Source organism: Eleutherodactylus coqui, chromosome 1, assembly GCF_035609145.1.
Source record: "Eleutherodactylus coqui strain aEleCoq1 chromosome 1, aEleCoq1.hap1, whole genome shotgun sequence".
Lineage (NCBI taxonomy): Eukaryota > Metazoa > Chordata > Amphibia > Anura > Eleutherodactylidae > Eleutherodactylus > Eleutherodactylus coqui.
The window spans coordinates 72,769,491-72,789,647 of NC_089837.1; the positions used below are offsets into that span (position 1 = coordinate 72,769,491).

Sequence of the window (20,157 nt, forward strand, 5' to 3'; positions counted from 1 at the left end):
AGTGACCGAGGGCAGCGGTGAGCAATCTCCAGTCACATGATCACCATTATCCAATTGATAATGACGATCATGTAAAAGTTAGAAACCAGTTGAAATGTAATGCTCCTTTCGGTTTGGGCCCCGTTGTACATATGGATATAAGATTAGGGCCACAGTGGGTATGTCTCTGAACACGGGAGAAACGAGGGTATCCATTTTGGGGTGAAAGTCTTCATTCATATGTGTGTTGTAGAAAAAAGGTGTTTTTAAAATGACATAATTGCTTTGCTTAGATTCATTCAAAAAATGTAGGATCAAAATACACAGTACACCCCTAGATAAATTCATTAAGGGGCCTAGTTTTCAAAATGGGGCGATTTGTGGGGTTTCTCTATCGTTTTGGCCGCTCCAGGGCTCTACAAGTGGGCAATGGGGCCTAAAACACCTTCAAGCAAAATGTCTGTTCTGAAAGCCACCGGTTGCACCTTTTTAGTTTGGGCCCCGTTGTGCATACAGATATATTAGGGCCACAATAGGTATTCTCTGAACACAGGACAAACAGGGGTATCCACTTTGTGGTGTAAATCCTCATTTTCATGTGCAGTATGGGAAAAAAGTGTCTTTAAAATGACATATTTGGGGGCGTGGCTAGCCAGCAACAGGAGCGCACGCACGGGCCGGGGCTCCTGATTGCAGAGACATACCGGCGTGTTTCTGTCGCGTCTGGAGGCCTCCACGGGGCCGAAACAGCTACCGCGGGCACTGCCGGACCGAGACGAAGAGAAAGAGGCCCCCCGCGGGTCTCTAGCGAATACCGCGATTTTGCGGCCTACGGAACCAGGCGCATCCCCGGCCTGGAGTTACAGACGCGGCCGACCGGAAGTGAGGGCCGGCCGCGGAAAGCCGCGGTAAACGCCTGCCGGGGAGCACCGGAGGCGGGGGAGACAGTTGCTGGGATCTGCAGAGAGCCCGGGAGTGAGCAGAAGAATCAGGAAAGAGAGCGGCAGACCCACAGGACTGCAGACTGGGTGAGTGACGCCGCGGCTGCAGCCATCGGACCCTGCGGCTCCCCCTAAGCTCACCTACCCCTGTGGGACTGTGATAAAACCCTTGGGGCACTGGAAACCCCCTGCAGCGCAACAGACACCCCAGGCCAGCAGACACACTGAGGGGCCCCCTCCACCCCTCCCCCCAGCCGGACCTCACCTAGGCAGAGGGAGACAAGGGGTGCAGAGGAAGAGAATCGGGGGCAGTGCGGGGGAGGAAATAGAGAGGGGACGCTGCGGAGAATAACGCGGGGTCCCCCCCCCCTTTTTATTTTTTTCCTAAGGGAGCACTCTACTCCGAACCGAGGGGTGCAGTCGCAACTGCCTGCCACCCCCCCCCCCACATTCCCGTGTGTCTCGCCCCCTGACAACGTGGCACCCCAGGACTGTAACCCACTGTTGTATGCGCACCCAGAGGCTGGGATCTGAGCTTCCGCCTGAAAGAACCGTGTTAAAGGTGCGCATAAACTACTACACTATGATTGCACCCCAACAGCCATGCAGTAAAGCTTAAACTGCGCATGAATCCCCCCCTGTGGCATCTTATAAGTTCGAGCCTGCGGACATTCCCTACTACTATCCTCCAACAAGATGGCGCCCACCAAGCAAGCCAAAATAACCAGCAAGCTGCAGCAATATTCTCGGCCCAGCACCTCAACGGACCCCCGACCCAATGCGCCCTCCAGCCCGCAGAGCGCGTCCCCTGAGGCAACAGCACCAGTTTCGCCCTCCGCATCTGGCCCAACTATCGCCGATGTATTGAAAGCGATTACAGAGTCGCGCTCTGCCCTCACAGAAAAAATTGATGCACTACAGTCAGACTTTGGTCTGCTGCGAGCGGACGTCCAAACGCTGAGAGAGCGTACAACAGAAGTCGAGACGCGAGTCTCCAACCTGGAGGACACTGTTACTCCACTCTCAGACCAGGTGCGCACCCTCAACTCCAACCTCACGGCGCAGGGGGAAAAACTGGATGATATGGAGAACCGCCTGCGCAGATGCAATCTCAGATTCATAGGATTGCCGGAGGGCGCTGAGGGCAGAGATCCTTGTGACTATCTGGAATCGCTCCTCAAACAGGAGTATGGCCCCAAATCTCTGTCACCCCTATTCTGCGTCGAGAGAGCACACCGTATCCCATCAAGAGCCCCGCCGCCCAGAGGCCCTCCACGCACCTTCATTGCAAAACTACTTAACTATAGGGACAGAGACAAAATTCTGGCGCTCAACCGTGAGAGAGACCCGATAAGGGTTGACGGACAAACAATCCGTATCTTTCCGGACTTTTCCTTGGAGGTGCAGCAAAGGCGACAAAAATTTGTAGAGGCTAAGAAGATGCTGCGCTCAAAACAACGGATCTACGCCATGCTATATCCTGCCAGACTAAAGGTGATCAAGGATAACCGTTCCCATTTCTTTGAAAACCCGGAGGATGTCCTAAACTGGCTCGAACAAAATTAACCCGCACCGTGAGACTTTCACAGATGCATATATGATGCGGCTGGCCGGTCATCATTTTCCTAGGATCATTGCAGCATAATAGTGGAGGGTACCTCTCCCCCCCCCCCCCCTTTTTTTTTTTTTCCCTCTCTCTCTCTCTCTCTCTCTTTTCTTTTACCCCCTCCCCCTCCACTTTAGGTAAGAAGGCCGGCGGCCGAAGATAATGAAGATGAAAAACGGCGTGGGCTGCGATAAAGCTGCTTTTCTCCTACGTGGACTGTGGGGGCCGGACTGGACTGGGGGCCTACGCAGCGCCCGCGGCCCGTACCGGGCACCTATAGCCTACACGGACGCAGCCCACGCCCACATAACCTTGTCTCTGTTTCTTCACAGGGGGACTTTATTTTCATGCCTATAACTGCTGTTATTGTTCTGCATTTTTCTGTTATAGCCTGTTGGTGACTTTCTCCTGGGGCAAGGCCTTACGCCCCCTACAAAGTCGTGAGTTATGGGATCGAAACCTGTCCAAAGTTCGGGGGGATGGGTAGGGTGGGAGGGGAGGGTTTTGTTTGGGGTTGGTAAATGGGAACTGATTTTGGTTCGTTTTGTAATTTCTATTTGTGGTCGTTGGCGCGACTCTTTTTCGGATGCTTTAACCTGCGGGAATAGTCGCCAGTCCCCTGAAAATGGCTAGCATGTACTTGAAGCTGGTCTCCTGGAATGTCAGGGGCCTAAATTCTAAAATTAAAAGAGCATTGGTTTTTGACTTCCTTAAAACTCGCTCCCCCCACATGATACTACTCCAAGAAATACACCTTAGGGGCTCGAAGACGCTGTCGCTTAAGCGGGCAACAATAGGCTCAGCATATCACGCGACTTACTCCAACTACGCTCGCGGAGTCAGTATACTGGTGGCCAAATCGGCCCAGTTTGCCCTCCGCCAAATACACATAGATCCTGGGGGGCGCTACCTGATCCTACAGGGAACCTTCCATGGCCGTCTCCTCACGATAGTAAATGTTTACCTGCCACCACCTGCTAACATTGAAATACTTCACGAGGTGATGGTACGAGTGGTCCTCCTGGAGGCGGCCCCGATAGTAATCATGGGAGACTTTAACCTGATCTTGGACCCGTTGCGGGACCGCCTCACTCCAGCCGGCTCTGCACGGACTCGGCTCCCTGGGTGGGCCGACTCCTACTCACTGCAGGAAATATGGCGAGCGAGACACCCACATGACAGAGCTTACTCGTGTCATACCCCGACCTACAATGCCTTCTCGCGCATAGATCTCTGTTTTGGCTCCCCGGACTGCCTCCGCATGGTTCGCGATATATCCTATCTGCCCAGGGGCATTTCAGATCACTCCCCACTCCAACTGGTGCTTGACCTGGGAGTCGAGGGAAGCCGCCCTGCGTGGAGGCTGAGCCCGCTGTGGTTGGAACAGAGAGAAGTACACGAGTACGCAGAACAAGAGGCTGAAATGTACTGGGAGGTCAACGAGGGGACGGCCTCGGAGCTGGTGGTCTGGGACGCATTTAAAGCCTTTACCAGGGGATCCTTTACCTCGGCTATTGCCGAGCATAGAAGATCCCTAGGGGTCCGCCGCTTGGATCTGGAACGGCGCCTTGATTTAGCAGAGACTAGGCACATAGCAGACCCCTCCCCGGAAACCACTACAACCCTGGGTGCCCTGCGACGGGAATATAGACTACTGCTCATTGAATACACTAAGAAGAAACTTCTGTATTCCCGCCACCGGATCTTTGATCAGGGAGACAAGAACGGCCACTTACTGGCCTACCTGGCTAGGGAGGACCAGACACTGCCACCGATTACGGCGGTGTGTGATGGCACGGGCACTCTAATAAGCGATCCCAAATTAATTAACCAAACGTTCGCCCAATTCTATGGTGATTTATATACCTCCAGGCTGGGCTGTACTGAAACACAGCTCCTGGCGTACCTAGAGGACATTCCCTTCCCCACACTGAGTGGAGACAGCGCGGCCCACCTGGATAGCGACCTGAGTATAGAAGAAATAACGGAAGCCATTAAGGCACTTCCCAATAGGAAATCACCAGGTGTGGACGGGCTCCCTGGGGAATGGTACAAAAAGAATGTGGAAACCCTGGCCCCACGACTCCTCACTTTATATAATTCTATTATGCGAGAGGGGACATTACCGGACACAATGCGTAAAGCCCTTATAATAATGATCCCCAAAACCGGGAAGGACCCCACGGACTGCGGCTCTTACCGCCCCATTTCTCTTCTTAACAGCGACGTAAAAATAATTGCAAAAATTCTGGCGACGCATATAAACTCGGTGTTGAAAGAGATCATACACGCGGACCAGTCCGGCTTTATGCCTGGCAAGAGCACGGACATGAACCTAAGAAGACTCTTTGATCACTTATCATACAAACACACTAACTGCGGGAAGCGCACCCTGGTATTCATAGACCAGGCAAAGGCCTTCGACTCAGTAGAGTGGAAGTACTTATGGGCGGTGATGCGGCGGTTCGGATTCGGGCCAACCTTCATTAAATGGATCGAGATCTTATACGACTCCCCAGTGGCCAACATTAAAACTAATATACATGTTTCTGCCCAGTTTTCCTTAAGTAGAGGCACAAGACAGGGCTGCCCTCTGTCCCCCGCCTTGTTTGCCCTCGCCATAGAGCCCCTGGCAATCCAAATTCGAACGTCACCAACAGTGAAGGGATTTAAGCTGAACAACTACGAGGAGTGCATAGCGCTCTATGCAGATGACACCCTCCTCTTCCTTCAAGACCCGGGGGCGTCTCTAGACGCGGCTCTGGCTATATTTAGCGCATTCGGCACACACTCTGGCATCAGGGTCAACTGGGACAAAACCCATTTGTTGGCGGTGGACCCTGGGGCCGCCGAGCTCCCTCTACCCGCCCCGCTGAGTTGGACGACCCAGACCACCTACTTGGGAGTAAAGGTCTCAGCGGAACTATCCGCCTTCTACAACTCCAACTTGGTCCCCCTCCTGGCCTGGGCCGAGGAGGTGGCGATACGCTGGGCTTCTCTCCCGCTTACCCTGGTGGGCAGAATAAACCTGCTAAAAATGAAACTGCTACCAAAATTCCTGTACATATTGCATAATTCCCCTATGCTAGTCCCAAAAAAATTCTTTACCAGGCTTCGTGGGATAGTGCTGCGCATACTGTGGAGAGACACTACACCCAGGATTAAGTTGGAGACCTTGTGTCTCCCGTCGAGCGGAGGGGGACTGGCCCTACCGCACTTTTACTACTATTACCTGGCTAGCCAACTGGTATACGCGGGATGGTGGATATGCTCGTCAAACTACAACCCAGCGGTGGGCCTGGAACGTAGAATGGTGGACCCTACGCAGAACCTTCGGGGACTGCTACTGAGCGGCCCCTCATCCTCGGTCGGCCCGCTGCCCACGCCCATGCTGGTGACGCTGGAGATCTGGCGGCGGGTCACGAGACTGTCCGCTGAAGAGGAGACAGCGCGATCCCCACACACTCCCCTCTGGAATAACCCCAAATTGCCACACTTCCAGCGCCTCCCGGAGTCTGCCTTCTGGAGACGCCGGGGCGTCAATGTCCTCTCCGACATAGTCAGCGAAGGCAAGCTCTGTACCTTTATGCAGTTACGGGTTGCCCGCGGTCTGCCCGAAAATGCTTACTTTAGATATTACCAATTACGAGATGCGGCCAGGGCTCAGTTTGGGGGTTCGTCTGTCCCACTATCCATGACGCGACTGGAGAGCCTGGCGCAGATGTGCAGCCTTGTCAGGCCGCTGTCGAGTTTCTATGCTCATACAGCGCGACATCTGGCCCCACTGGGCGAGAGGGCCGTACAGAGATGGGAGGTGGACATTCCTGATCTGACTTCAGGGGAGGATGAGGATATACTGGACGGATCTGGTCCCCCCCTGGTTAGCGCTAGAGACAAGCTCATCCAAGTCAAGTTTCTACACCGCATATACTACACCCCCTCCAGGTTGTGCACAATGGGCCTGCTCCCTACTGCAGCATGCCCACGATGTATGGTGGCGGATGGGACGGTCATGCATATGTTTTGGGAGTGCGCGGTCCTACAGGAATACTGGCGAGAAGTGCTTGTCTTTATGGAAACTCACCTAGGGGCACCAAGGATCATGCATCCTGGAACGTGCCTTTTTGGGCTCGTGGGAGACCTGCCGGTGTCCGCGGTAACACGTACACTGTACAAGCTGCTTCTCTTTTATGCCAAAAAAGTGATTCTACTTAATTGGAAACACCCTGGGAAGCCGACTAGGAGCGCATGGGTCAGGGTCGTTAACGCCGAAGTCCCAATGTATAAGCTGACGTATATGGCCAGGGGGTGCCCTGAAAAATTCGACAAGATCTGGGGTGGCTGGGTGAGTTGCTCAGCGACGGCGTCGGGAGAGCCAAACCAGGTGGTAGGGGGGGAGTGAGAGAGAGAGAAGGACAAAAAGAGAGTCATCTGCTCAATTTAAGTTAAAAACCCAGTGCTCAGAAAACTAATTTTTTTTTTCCCTCCGCTATTCCCACAAAAAAAGGAGGAAGAGAGGGGAAGGGGAGAAGGGAGATATTTTTTCCTTTTTCTTTTTTTTCTCTTTAAGAGAGTCGCGCCAGGGGGTGGGTGGGGGGGGGGGTCTAAGTTTAAGTCTTTGTTTTGGTTTTTTTTCTTTTTCTGATTGATTACAATTGATCTATCCAAAAGTTAAACTGTTGTTCAGTAATAATCAATAAAGTTAGAGTTTTAAGGGGGGGGGGGGGGTGAAAGAAATAAAAAAGCACTAGCCAGACATAGCAAGCTAAGAAGAAATATACCTATGTATGCAGGCGGAGACTGCCTCTACCCTGTTTTCATGCAATGTACTGTCTGCTGAACCTGATACCTGTGGTGCCAATCATCTGTATTTATATGCTTGTTTATTCCTGGCTAAATAAAATTCCTTTAAAAAAAAAAAATGACATATTTGCAAAAATATGAAATTTTATTTTTTTCTCCTCTAAACTGTATTAACTCCTGAAAAGACACTGTGGGGTCAAATACTCCTGACCCCCCTCAGTGAGTACATTAAGAGGTGTAGTTTTTAAAATGGGGTCATTTGTGGCGGTATCCATCATTCTAACATCTATGAGCCTTTGCAGTCTTGGCTTGGCTTAGGAAAACAAAACGTTCCTCAAAATGTTGATGAGTAATGTTAAATTTGTACGTCTCCTAAATGGTTAAAAAAAGAAAAATTTAATTTTTCAAATGTGCATCCAGAATAAAGTAAACAGATAAAATATATATCATATAAAAAATTTGCACAGTATGTTTGCACATATTTGAGATATTACAGTTGAAAATGTGGAAAAAAAATTCTTCAACATTTTTCCAATTTTGGCACGCCTAATAAATATATACAAGTTCTATTGGTCTATTTTTACCACCTAAATGAAGTACAATATGTAGCAAAAAAAAATTCAGAATCACTTGGATATGCAAAACCTGAGCTTGAGGAAGGTCTGTTGACCGAAACGTTGCTTGTTTGTTATGGGGTAAATAAACGCATTTGTATTTTTCCATACCTTGGATTGCTGCCAGTCATTCTAATTACATGGACTGCATTTTTTGAGCTTATCTGGTTTGGGCTCTGATACTGGCGTTTGCACTTTTTACTTGCCTGGCTTTACTTGAAGGATTGCTGCAGTGCTGCTGGGAACTTCATTGTTTTTTCTTGGATATGCAAAACCTTTACAGAGTTATTCCAAGTTAAAGTGACACATGTCAGATCTCCAAAATTTGGCTCTGTCACTAAGGCGCAAACAGGCTTTGTTACTAAAGGGTTAAGATTAGAGATGAGCGAACGTACTCGGTTCGAGTGTTTTTTCACTCGAGCACCGCTTTTTCCGAGTAACTGACTACTCAGACGAAAAGATTCAGGGGGCGCCGGGGGTGAGCGGGGGGTTGCAGAGGGGAGTGGGGGCGGGGGAGGGGAGAGAGAGAGCTCCCCCGTTCCCCACTGCTACCCCCCCCCCCCCCCGCTCCACCACGCCGCCCCCCGAATCTTTTCGTTCGAGTAGTCAGTTACTCGGAAAAAGCGGTGCTCGAGCGCAAAAACACCCGAACCGAGTACATTCGCTCATCTCTAGTTAAGATCTATAAGGTTCCTGATGAGGTCTGATATCTGACTGAAACACGTCAAACCATTTACGTTGCTCATCAGATTCAATGTTAGCAAGATCCTAGATAAAGAACGGTTTCTACTAGCTTCGTTGAAGTCTGGAAGTATCAGTTTATTGCCCTAACTGATAGGGTGGTTCTTCATCTAGTGGCTCAACTAGGCCCTCAGTTGATAGCCAGAAAGCGGACACAAGAATGTGGGTTATCAAGATCCCTTACATCTACCATGCTAGATGCATCAGAACTGATTCCACCTTATTGATGCACTATCTATTCTCTTATAGTGCCTAGTAGAGATGAGCGAACGTGTTCTTAACGAACACTTACGCACCCGGACACCGGCTTTACCGAGGACTTCAGTGTCCGCGCGTAAAGATTCGGGGGGCGTCGGGGGGCGGGGAGAGGCGCGGCGGCGTGGGCGGCAGCAGCGGGGAACAGGGGGGAGCCCTCTCTCTCTCCCTCTCCCCCCCACTCCCCACCGCACCCCCCCGCCGCTGCCACGGCGACCTCCGAACTTTTTTCGCCCGAGCACGGAATTGCTCGCAAAGTTCGGTGTTCGGGCGAAAAGGGACGGAGCCGAACACGTTCGCTCATCTTTAGTGCCTAGTGATATATTGAGCACTCTAGATAGATGTATAACTCTACCTGCTGGGGTGTTCATTCTACTGGGAGACTCCTATAGCCTGACTTTATGTATTCACTATTGGTTCTCCCAGTGAGTGGGCACTTGTAGAGGCTCATTTTGAGTGACCCTGGTTACTGACCTGAGGGAATACCTTTTGTGTATGTCATGTGTATCTTTTGTATCGCCTGTAGGTTAAGTTTTAAGGGTGCTTATCTGTGAAGGGTATGGGTCCAAGAGAAAAATCACTTATGTAAATTAACCTATTCAAATGAATGGGTTAATTTTCCCTCGTGAGATCCGCTCATCTTGGACATGAATACAGCCTAAGGGTGCATTCCCACGAACTTATATCGGCTCGGTTTTCACGCCGAGACGATATACGTTGTCCTCGTGTGCAGGGAGGGGGGGGGAGGATGGAAGAGCCAGGAGCAGGAACTAAGCTCCCGACCCCTCTCTGCCTCCTCTCCGCTCCTCTATTTGCAATGGGGAGAGGTGGGGCGGGGCTAAGTTCTGAGAATTAGCCCCGCCCCCGCCTCTCCCCATTGCAAATAGTGCAGAGGGGCAGAGAGGGGGTAGAGAGGGGGCGAGAGCTCAGTTCCTGCTCCTGGCTCTTCCATCCCCCCCCCCCCTGCTCACGAGGACAACGTATATCGGCTCGGCGTGAAAACCGAGCCGATATACGTTCAGGGGAAAGCACCCTGAAGGCTTCTAGCGGTTTTGCCGCCGTATACCACACCCCCTAATCAATAGTGCGAATTGAAATACATTGCCATTTCTCATGTTGTGGGATGGCAAGATCTGAGTGACCATAACTAAGACTGTCAAGTTTACTACTGCCATATTGTTGCACTGTTTTGCCATGTTATGTACTAACCACATTTATTTGCAGGTATTGTGGAGTCTAGTCGTATAATGCATGCGATTGGTGAAGGATGCAGGCGCATGGGATTGCTTGGGTTCCATTAAGGGCTGAGTCCAAGGCTATAATAGGCACTGCTTTATATGCCTCCTGTGTTGTGGTGTAGTGGTGGTGAGTGCAGCAGTGTTGGTGAGCCTAAGATTGACTGATGTTCGAGAGTCATTTACACTTTCTTGAGATTGCAGTAGAGTCCAGCATGTTTATAACTGAAGACCCTAAGATTCTGTGTGTGGTGGTCCACTTGGACTGTGTTTTAGGACCTAGTGTGAAGTTGGGGCCTTGAGAGAGTCCTCTTCAACAAGTGTTCCAGGGAAGGTGGGACAGTTCTAGAAAGCTACTTAGAAGTCTGCAGTTTGGGCTAGTCAATCACATAAAGTTGCTACATGAATCAGAGTTGATGGGCATAACCTGTTGCCCTATATGTCAAGGAAGTGCAGATTTCCCTGCGAATGTTGCAGAGACTGTAACAAAGACCATAACTATGGTGAGTTCTCCTTCAATGGAAGTCTTCAAACAGAGGCTGGATAGACATCTGTCTGGGATTATTTAGTGAACCCTGCATTGAGCAGGGGTTGGACCCGATGACCCTGGAGGTCCCTTCCAACCCTACAATTCTATGATTCTATTACTCTGTGTCCCCCCAATGAGAGATTGTTTCTTGTAATTCACAACCACCAAGCTTCATGTCCTCTTAAAGAGATAGTAACCATCAAGCTCTGTGCCATTCATAGACTCTGTAAACTAGCTTGTACCCTTTGGGACGGAATCGCTACACTTTGTATGCACTTCCTATGGAGTAAAGTTTTTAGGTTAATTGCTGGTGTCCCGCTCAGTTCATGCACCATCCTCACATGAGGTCCCATATAAACTGATCCTCTTACATGCCATTGTGAAAATGTTTGGTCACTGATGACCAACTACATCTGCACAGTGGAAAAAAAAGGAGGTAGTCTATTTTTTATGCATATTTTTAGTGTCCCTGTATTATGCACTTAAATCTAAGTTGTGGGTAATTCAGGTCATGTGACCCATGCTGGGGCAGGGATTTGCACCTACATTATGCTCATGTGAAACTAACCTTATTGTAATTGTGATCAAGTGACACAAAACTGCTCACATGAGGACTAATATGGCTGACAATGGTAAAGGATAGGTACTTCTCTAACAGGCTGCATATAACACATAAGGATTCAGGGGAGCAGTCTACTCCTATTTTTACAACAAACTTTTGCTATAACCATAACAGGCAATAATGGTGGGACAGCGCCACTCTTGTCCCTGGGCTGTGTGTGGTATTGCAGCACAGCCCCTTTCAAAATCAAGAAGGCGGGCTGCAAAACTAGTCATAGTCTAAAGACTGAAAGGGTGCAGTTTCTAGTGCTGAGCTATCAGGCATGGCGCCTGGATGAGCGTGGCGCAGTTTGCGGAAGAAGGCAGACGTATTATTCTAGTCTAATACATAGATTCTCAGGTTACCTGCAGAAGCTTATAGAAATAAGACACAAGACAGAATTTTGCTGCCAATTTTCATTTATTACAGTATATTCTCATTCTTATACTGCCTACACACCAATGTGGTCTCCGTAGATTACTGTAAATGTAAGCTACAACAGTATGTGTCAGGAACTGCACTTGTAATTGTCAGCGACTTATCAACTGAGATAAATCATTTCTAACCCCTGTGTTCCATCTACGAAGATGTTCCGGTCATTGAAATGGAGAACATGTAATTTAGTGAGATTTTTCTTTCCACTTCAATGAAAACTAGATAACAACCATATATCATTATAGGGTATGTATACTTTTGCAACCTTTCTTTCGTGATTTAAATAATCTAAAATAAAAAAAACGAGAAAAAAAAAAGAGGCAACTTTGCAAAAAAAATATATATATATTTCATTCAACCGTTTTGTGTATACAGCTCCTATGCACACATATGCCTCCATGATTCGAGACTCCAAACAAACACCGATTTTGCAGTCACTCCTTTTCATCTATCCTCTAACGCACAGACAAAAAGGGGAAGACGAAAATGATGTAACAAGAAGGCAAGATCAAGGTTTCTTTGCAGGACGTAACCATGGAAACACATCTTTAGAAGAGCTGTAAACACAGGCTATTATGGATCAAGACTGTTTGCAAAGTTCCTTCATTTTTGCTATTTTCAGTGCATTAGGGCAATTAAAAAAAAAAAATTGGCTGTAAATAGAGACGAGCGAGTCTACTCGCTAAGGCACATTACTCGAGCGAGTAGTGCCTTAGCCGAGTATCTCCCCGCTCGTCTCTAAAGATTCGGGGGCCGACGCGGGTGACAGTTGAGTTGCGACGGAGATCGGGGGGGGGGGGGAGAGGGGGAGAGAGAGATCTCCCCTCCGTTCCTCCCCGCTCTCCCCCGCCGCTCCCCGCCCCCCGAATCTTTAGAGACGAGCGGGGAGATACTCGGCTAAGGCACTACTCGCTCGAGTAATGTGCCTTAGCGAGTATACTCGCTCATCTCTAGCTGTAAAAGTATGCATACCCTTCGACTTGTTTTCCTTCGATACTCGATTTTTAAATGCCACCATAGATTTACCTTCACTGTTTACAGAGAGCCGTCGTTATAATGGTCAAAGACCATTGCAGTTTTTCTTGCATTGAACAGTCCACTGATTACAAATGACCTTGGCTACATTGATGAAGATCTGGTCTTAAACATTTAAATGACTCACTAATGGGTTAAATTGGTGGCACCAGAGTCCATACATTACAATTGATCCTCAAATATCATATATTAGCCAATTGCGATCTCCTCAATGGTGGAAGAATAATTTTTGGGATATCACTCTAAGTCCCCATTACTTTCAATTCACGATTTGAAACATAGCAATCTCTCGGTGTTTCTGAGTACAGTGGCAAAACACAACAAAAAAATAAATAAAATCACAAAAGTGGGGCCCGAAAACTTTCATTAAGCATTCCATTGAAACACACCACACGATTCCTGCACTACCATCCATGTAATCTGGAACTCAAGCGTAGGAATTGTCCATCCCATTTGCGATTTCCCTATGACATCTAGTAGTGCTGTCAGTACCACAAGGTGTATGGCTGGTAGTTTACTCACTGAAGCAAGTCCGGTCTGGCCGAATGTGGCTGCTGTATGCAGAGACCGTTCTTCGTCCCCCCACAGCTGCACTGCGTATTGTACGTACAGGAACACAGATGCCAAGGGAAGAAGCAGGCTCTCTGTATACAGCAGCCGGACCAGTAAGTAAACTACTTGCTGCCAAGGTTATTACTCCGGGATGATTAGGGACCACTAATACTATTGGGGCCACTAACAGGGGCACTATTACTATTAGGGCTACCAAGGGGATGCACTATTACTGCTGGGGGCACTATTACTATAGAGGGCCACTAGAATAATGAGGGTAACATTTTACATTTGAAAACCCATGCCCCTTTTACATTGGCCCAGTACTTTTTGGTGTCAAAGATGGCAACCCTACAATACGGCGCCACGTGGAGAATGCATACACCACCACCTGCAGTGGCTATAGCTCCATATTATGGTGCCACCAAAACTCCCTGTACTTCTTCATAATGTCATATGCATCAGGCCTTAGGCTGCCCATAGATTTTAAATACCTGTTGGTTATACACTCGCTCAACCTACAGCTATGCTCTCTCTCCCGACCCCATAGACATGCATGCTCGGCTGAGCGTGCAGAATGAAGAGAGTGGGAAAAGACGCGAAGACTCTTCTGGCAACAGCCTATGTCCTAAGAACAAAAGGATTGGGTAGTTGTACTCCTCATCTTCTTTGATATCTGCCATCAGGGTAGAGTCAGGAGGCAACCATATACATTAGATGACTGACTGGTACGAGTGAAAAATCGGCAGATTTGGCCAAGCTACAAGTAATGTGTATGGCCAGCCTTACTCAGTGAGTTATTAGAGGGCGTACAGTATTCTCAAAAGTTAAATGACATGTTTAGCCCTTCTACATCTACATATCCATATATTATACTTCTTTAATATGAAGTCTGAAGGTGTCTTGATGCAATATTATCTTGGATGGCTGTCTTAATCTCATGAAGCCATAACCATTCTCTCAAACCCATACACTAATCTGTAATAACATCATGGACACCTGCAGGCTGTACAAATTTGCAAGCCGAGCACACCTAAGGCTTGTTAATTCTAGAATATAAAATTATATCACATTTCTCAATACTCCTCATAATCAGATTTTGTTTTAGTATTATGGTAACAAACAAATTTAATTGGGCTCCATTTTTCAAAACGGTCTTGACAAAATGGCCTTGTTGTCCATAGCAACCAATCAGATCTCAGCTTTTATAACTTAAAAGGCTTGTCTAGGCTTAGAAAAACATGTCTGAGTTCTTCCAAACACAGCGGCACCCTTGCCCATGAAAGGGGGGCAACTCCGCTCCATTGAAGTGAATGGGAGTTGAGCTGCAATACCAGACAACCCTACAGATAAGGGTGGGGTTGCATCTGGAAGAAAGCAGACATATTTTTCTAACCTGAACAACCCCTTTAAATAACTCTGGGGAAAATGAAAGTTGCATTGTGACTGATTGCTATGGACAATAAGGCCCACTACAGCGGGGCCCAATGAGCTCTCACGTATACGAGCTATCTTCAAATCTATCCGTAAGACACAAAAAGTTTCTTAGCTTTGTGCTATAATACAGAGTACATATCAAACATTAAGTGCATCAAAACATCCAGTAATAATATATACCGTCACATCCTCCCCCGTTATTCATATTCTGACACAATGCAAACACAACACTGGTTGCACCCCAATACATCCTCTCCGCAATTACACTATAAAAAAATAGATATGAGTATACAGGCGAAAAAAATCCATTTTTTTAACAGAAACCAGCATTACTATGTAAGCGGCCCAAGGGTTTTCTTTCATAGAAAGAATAAATAGTCCACATAACATTCCACGAGGGTCCTATGGAATCCTGCAAATTCTATATATCTCTAGGTAGTGATAGATGAGCGATGCCATCCGGCTACAGTGCGGGCAAGGTTAGTAGAAAACTTAGTGGATTATCAAATCCTCAAGCTGAAGGTTTGGTATCGCATGGTTCTGAGAAGAGCTGACCGATGGGCCAGTGAGGTAAGTGTCTATCACATCTGGAGGCCGCTGTATCGGATTTACTAAGGCAGAAGCTGCCGGCAGTTCGTCCCGTCTTTTTTTTCCTCATAACATCCATTTGGTGTGATCCATTCTCATGAACGGCGCCATGATGCAGCTTTAGTAGAAGTAATGGCTTGAAGTTAATTGAAGTTGAGTCAAAGTGTTACCAATCCACTGATATACCCTGTATACCGACATGCCTTATTGTCCCCTATTACCGTAGGGGCATTTAATGGCGGTCTTGCTTTGTATAATGTGGTAACCATATGTTCATACATGCGGCACTGGATGGGAGGTGATTAACCAAATGAAACACGTCCTTGACCTTCTTAAGTGCTTATTTGCGTGCAACATGGACCTGTATGTGCAATACGTGCGGGCCACAAAAATATCATCATTTATGTTGATTACGGATTTGTAGGTCCGCTGGATAGGTGATGAATGTTGATCAGTGGGCTTCCAACAGCCGGAACTCCCACTAACAGCTAGAATGGTAGACCTCAATCTGCTTTCCTCCCCAGAAGCTGTAATAGAGTGGACCCATATTGTTATTTCTGTTCTTTTATATGCTTCTACTGGCAATAGGTTATTTTGTAAGAGGTCTCTTTAAATTAGGTCAGAGACGGGAGTCTCAGGAATTGGAAGAGGAAACTTAGCTGGTGCCCCATTGATGACGCAGTTGAGTGCTAGAGCGGAGAATTTTTGGATCGGGAAAAGCTAAGCTTAGGCTGGCACACGTAGAAGGGGCAATGACAAAGCACTGCACTGTGGGCTACATTAGTCTAAAAGTAGGGGGTGCAGTCTGCCTAAGAAGCTGGCAGAGCAAAAGGCTGTTCCCACCAGTTTCTGAGACCAACACCACCCCAAAATTATTCTGAATTGTTACCGAACGGTTTCCATTTGAATTAAACTTTTTGATTTAATTCACCCCTTTCGTGACCAGCCTATTTTATGCCTTAAGTACCAAACAATTTTAATCGTTGTATAGCCATATGGGGTATTTTCTTTGGAAGGGGGATAGAGGGAAGAGAAGAGGTGGAGTTGTAAATTTTAATGGTACCAATTTGGTGTCATATAACTTTAATTAATTTTTTTGTTGGGGGGGTGGGGCGAGAGGGAGATGGAAAAAAGGTCTAGAAATGTTGTCATTGTTTTGGGGTTTTGTTTTTACAGCACTTACAATAACATGATTTTCTAATCTGGATCAGCACGATTACTGCTATACCAAGGTTATATAGATTTTTTAAAAACATTTTTTTTACTACTTTAGCCCAATTAAAAGTATTTACTTTTTAAAATTGTTTTTACGGCGTTCACAATGAAGGATAAATAGCAAAATATTTTCATTGTTTTGGCCGATACAAACATGGTAAATTTGTGTGTGTCGTTTTTTTTTTTTAAATTTGGGGGGTATTTTATGCATTTAAAACAAATAGATATGGGGGAAAAATGTATTTTTTTTCCTTTAACTTTTTTAAGCTATTTTTTATCCACCAAGGGGGACTTGAAGATTCGATTGTTTTATCTCAAGGATAGTACACTTACCTACTTATATAGTGCATTCTACAATGTCTATGACATCAGCCTGTTAGAAGACTCTATGGGAGGCAGGGTCTAGTAGGCTGAGTTACATGGCAGACATGGAGGCCTTTGTCAGGCTTCCGGCTGCCATAGGAACCTATTGGTACTTTGCGATTGGTACCTCTCCACCATGTTAAGGATGAAGCAACATATTTGTAGCAGAGTGTCCTTACAAAACCTTCCACCGTTGCAACGCCCATGGGTCTGTACGGCATGTGACACAGCACCGGAAAGCCAGGTAAGCCCCTCTAGTCAGCTTATTCCTGGAAGGGCTGCAGGTAGCTCTGTTTCAAAGCAGTGAAGAGATTGAGTGGAGCAGCAGTGGATTTGGCGTACTCTGTTACAATGATGTTGCAGGGAAGGGGAACGCAGAACCAGGCACTCCAATTTTAGCATTTAGAGTGGATCTTAGCAGTTGGACCCCTACTGATCTTAGCACCATCACCTATTCCATTTATAGCGGAGGCTTTATTTTTGTGGCCGGAATATCCCTTTAATTTCAGTCTATGGACAGATCCTGTGCTTCGATGTTGCTGAGGCCTAAGTAGTGCAGTAGGGCCCTTTAAGAGCAACAGTTGGCCTCAGTTAAGTAAACCACAGGTGGCATTGCCTATAGCAAGCAACTAGACTCATGCTTTGAATTAAATTTCATTGCCATAGGCCATGCCTCCATTTGAATTATACTTAATTAAGCGGCATTGACTCACAATATAGACATTTAACCCTATGGATATAGAAGGGTTAACTGAACTATTTAAAAAGTATAGTTCAAAGTTGTAACCCGATAAATTGTTTTATGGGCACAAAAGAAAGCACTTTAACATGAGCTTCATACCAAAGGACGTCAGTCTGATGGTGGCCATGCATTATAAATAAGCTTGTCCTTCCACCTAATGAACTACAGAGATAACGGTGGAAAAAAAAACAATGGCCGGATGATTTTAATAGCCTCTTTCTTCACATTGCAGGATTTCATAGCCTAGATTCTTTTCTAAGTTGGCACTTGATGCCAAAGAAGCCTTGTGTGTTAGGAGTGGGGGGGTGTACGCTTGTATTACAGTACGGCATACAGCCCTCCAACCATATAGGACGAAAGCGCATATTACTCAGGTCAATCAATACTTTTCCTTGAAGAACGTAAGTCTATAGAAACCTCCTGAAAACCTGAAGAAGCAATCCCAGCTGGAATAGATCAAGTCAAAATAATTATTTTCCCACCCGGCTCGTGCAGCCAATAAAGTTCAGGACGTCGAAATGTAGCAGATGTTGAAACGTTTTTTTCCTTAAGAAGCTGTAGGGTGTATATCTTGGTTTTCAAATGGGAGTAAAGGTTCTCTCCAATATGTGAAATTACTATAAGTGTCTGAGCAAGGAAAATCCGAGGAATGGCTTCTTTTTAGCAACGGGAAGACGTGATCCACCACCTCACAGAGTCGAACGTAGCTGAAAAGAAAAGAATTGTACGAAGAGTGTCAAAAAGATGAGGGCTGTATATAGGGCCAAGGCCAAGCATCTCCTACAGTAGGTATCCAGGAACACAGAGTATTGCAAATATTCTAGACTAAAGTACTAATATTATCAAGTAATACAAGTCATTTTGATTAACCTTAAAGGCCTTGGAAATCTAAGACGACCCTCTGGTTTGGACTGGAGGAAGAGGGGAATATATTACCTGGAGTTCTTCTCTACTATGCCTTCAATCCACTGGTTCTGGTTCCGGATTTCAGGCATCCAATATGTCCGACAATTTTCAGACTATCTAATTGGTGTATTGGTAGTGTTAGACTACCAATGCAGCATAACTGCTCTCCGATTGGTCAGAGCTGCTCATGTGATCAACACTAGCCAATCAGAGCACTACACAGTGTGCATTAGGTAGTTAGAAATGTTAAGCGTGAAAACAAAGCCTTAAACCAGCCATTGGAGAGGCAGAAGAGAACAAGTGAGGGTAATATACCTCCCTTCACCTCCTGTCGTGGGACAGAATTTTCTCCCAAAACCAGATGCCTGTACACCTAGTGATAGCATGCTGCCTGGCCGCAAAGTACAGCAAGTTACCACTGTTTTGCTAACGTGTTTTTGGCTAAATATTAAGCTCTGTATCATATGATCAATTCCATTACTGTCAATCTAGTAAATATAATCCCACAGCTGACGAAATCCAGAGTCGAAATCTTATAAAAGGTTAAACACAATAAAGTCATATTGAGCCCTCCAGTCCTGGGGCAAAATTTTATCCTGAGATTGGATGGTCTTCCCTGTAGTCCATCTAATTCATAGATTCCGGTCCTGCTTTTTGGCCATCCAAGATGGCGGCCACAATTTTTTAATTTAGTCAGTCAATTACACACTATGCACTACTCTCTGATTGGCTAGTGCTGTCATGTCAGCACTGGCCAATCACAGTGCAGGTATAGCAGTCAAACACTACTACTGCACTATGGGGATTAGGTAGTCGGAAGATTGTATCGGCTATCTTGAAGAGCCGAATATAGGACCTGAAATCAGCAGATCAGACGAGCGGCAGAGAACAACTGCAGGTAATATACTTCCCTTCCGTTCTGGTCCTAGGATACAATTTTGTCCCAAAACCAGAGGGTCGCTTTAAGTACGTTACTAGAGATGAGCTTGTTATATTAAACTGTGCATATTTTTCAGAGGAATGTATCATTATATAATTAACGGTAGCGCTGAGCGGAAGGTAATTACGGAAGAAAGCTACTTCAGAAAATGGGAAAGTGATTAATCAATTTATGTGCTAATTAGATTTCTACTATTTTTGTTTTGCATTGACACAATCCAAAAGTATTATGACAATGGATTAAATCTCAGACCAAACCTATTTTTATATCATTTAGTGTGTGAAGATTTATAGAGAACATTTTAACAAGATTGCTGAAAAAAAACAAAAACACAATACATTAAAAAAAAAAATGTAAAGGGAACATATGTGATTTAATTAGTAGTTCGATGGAAAGCTCTGCTCATATCTACATTTGATTTTCTGTGGTCTTGCTCCATCACGAAAGCAGAAAAACATAATCCCTGCAGAAATCGAATCCATCCTATAGTGGAACTAAATGGACTCTTCTGACTTTAAGGTAGTCCATCCACCTTCCATCAAGCCCTCCAGCATTTCCATGGACCTAATAGCACAGCATGCTGCTCTATTATATATTGGATTTTAGGGATGGATCTGCGATGGAACCTTTAACTCCTCTT

At 46.4% G+C, this 20,157-nt stretch overlaps 1 protein-coding gene across 4 annotated transcripts in view; it reads right to left on the bottom strand.

The window, feature by feature from the left end:
• Positions 1 to 12,645: 12,645 nt before the first annotated feature.
• Positions 12,646 to 20,157, bottom strand: part of LPIN1 (lipin 1) — a 173,813-nt gene continuing 166,301 nt past the window's right edge. For all 4 annotated transcript variants that reach the window (XM_066597150.1, XM_066597120.1, XM_066597130.1 and 1 more), the window contains exon 20: positions 12,646 to 18,378. In XM_066597150.1, coding sequence (XP_066453247.1) covers positions 18,219 to 18,378 — 160 coding nt within the window. In that variant the 3' untranslated portion in view covers positions 12,646 to 18,218. The remainder of the gene's footprint in view (positions 18,379 to 20,157) is intronic.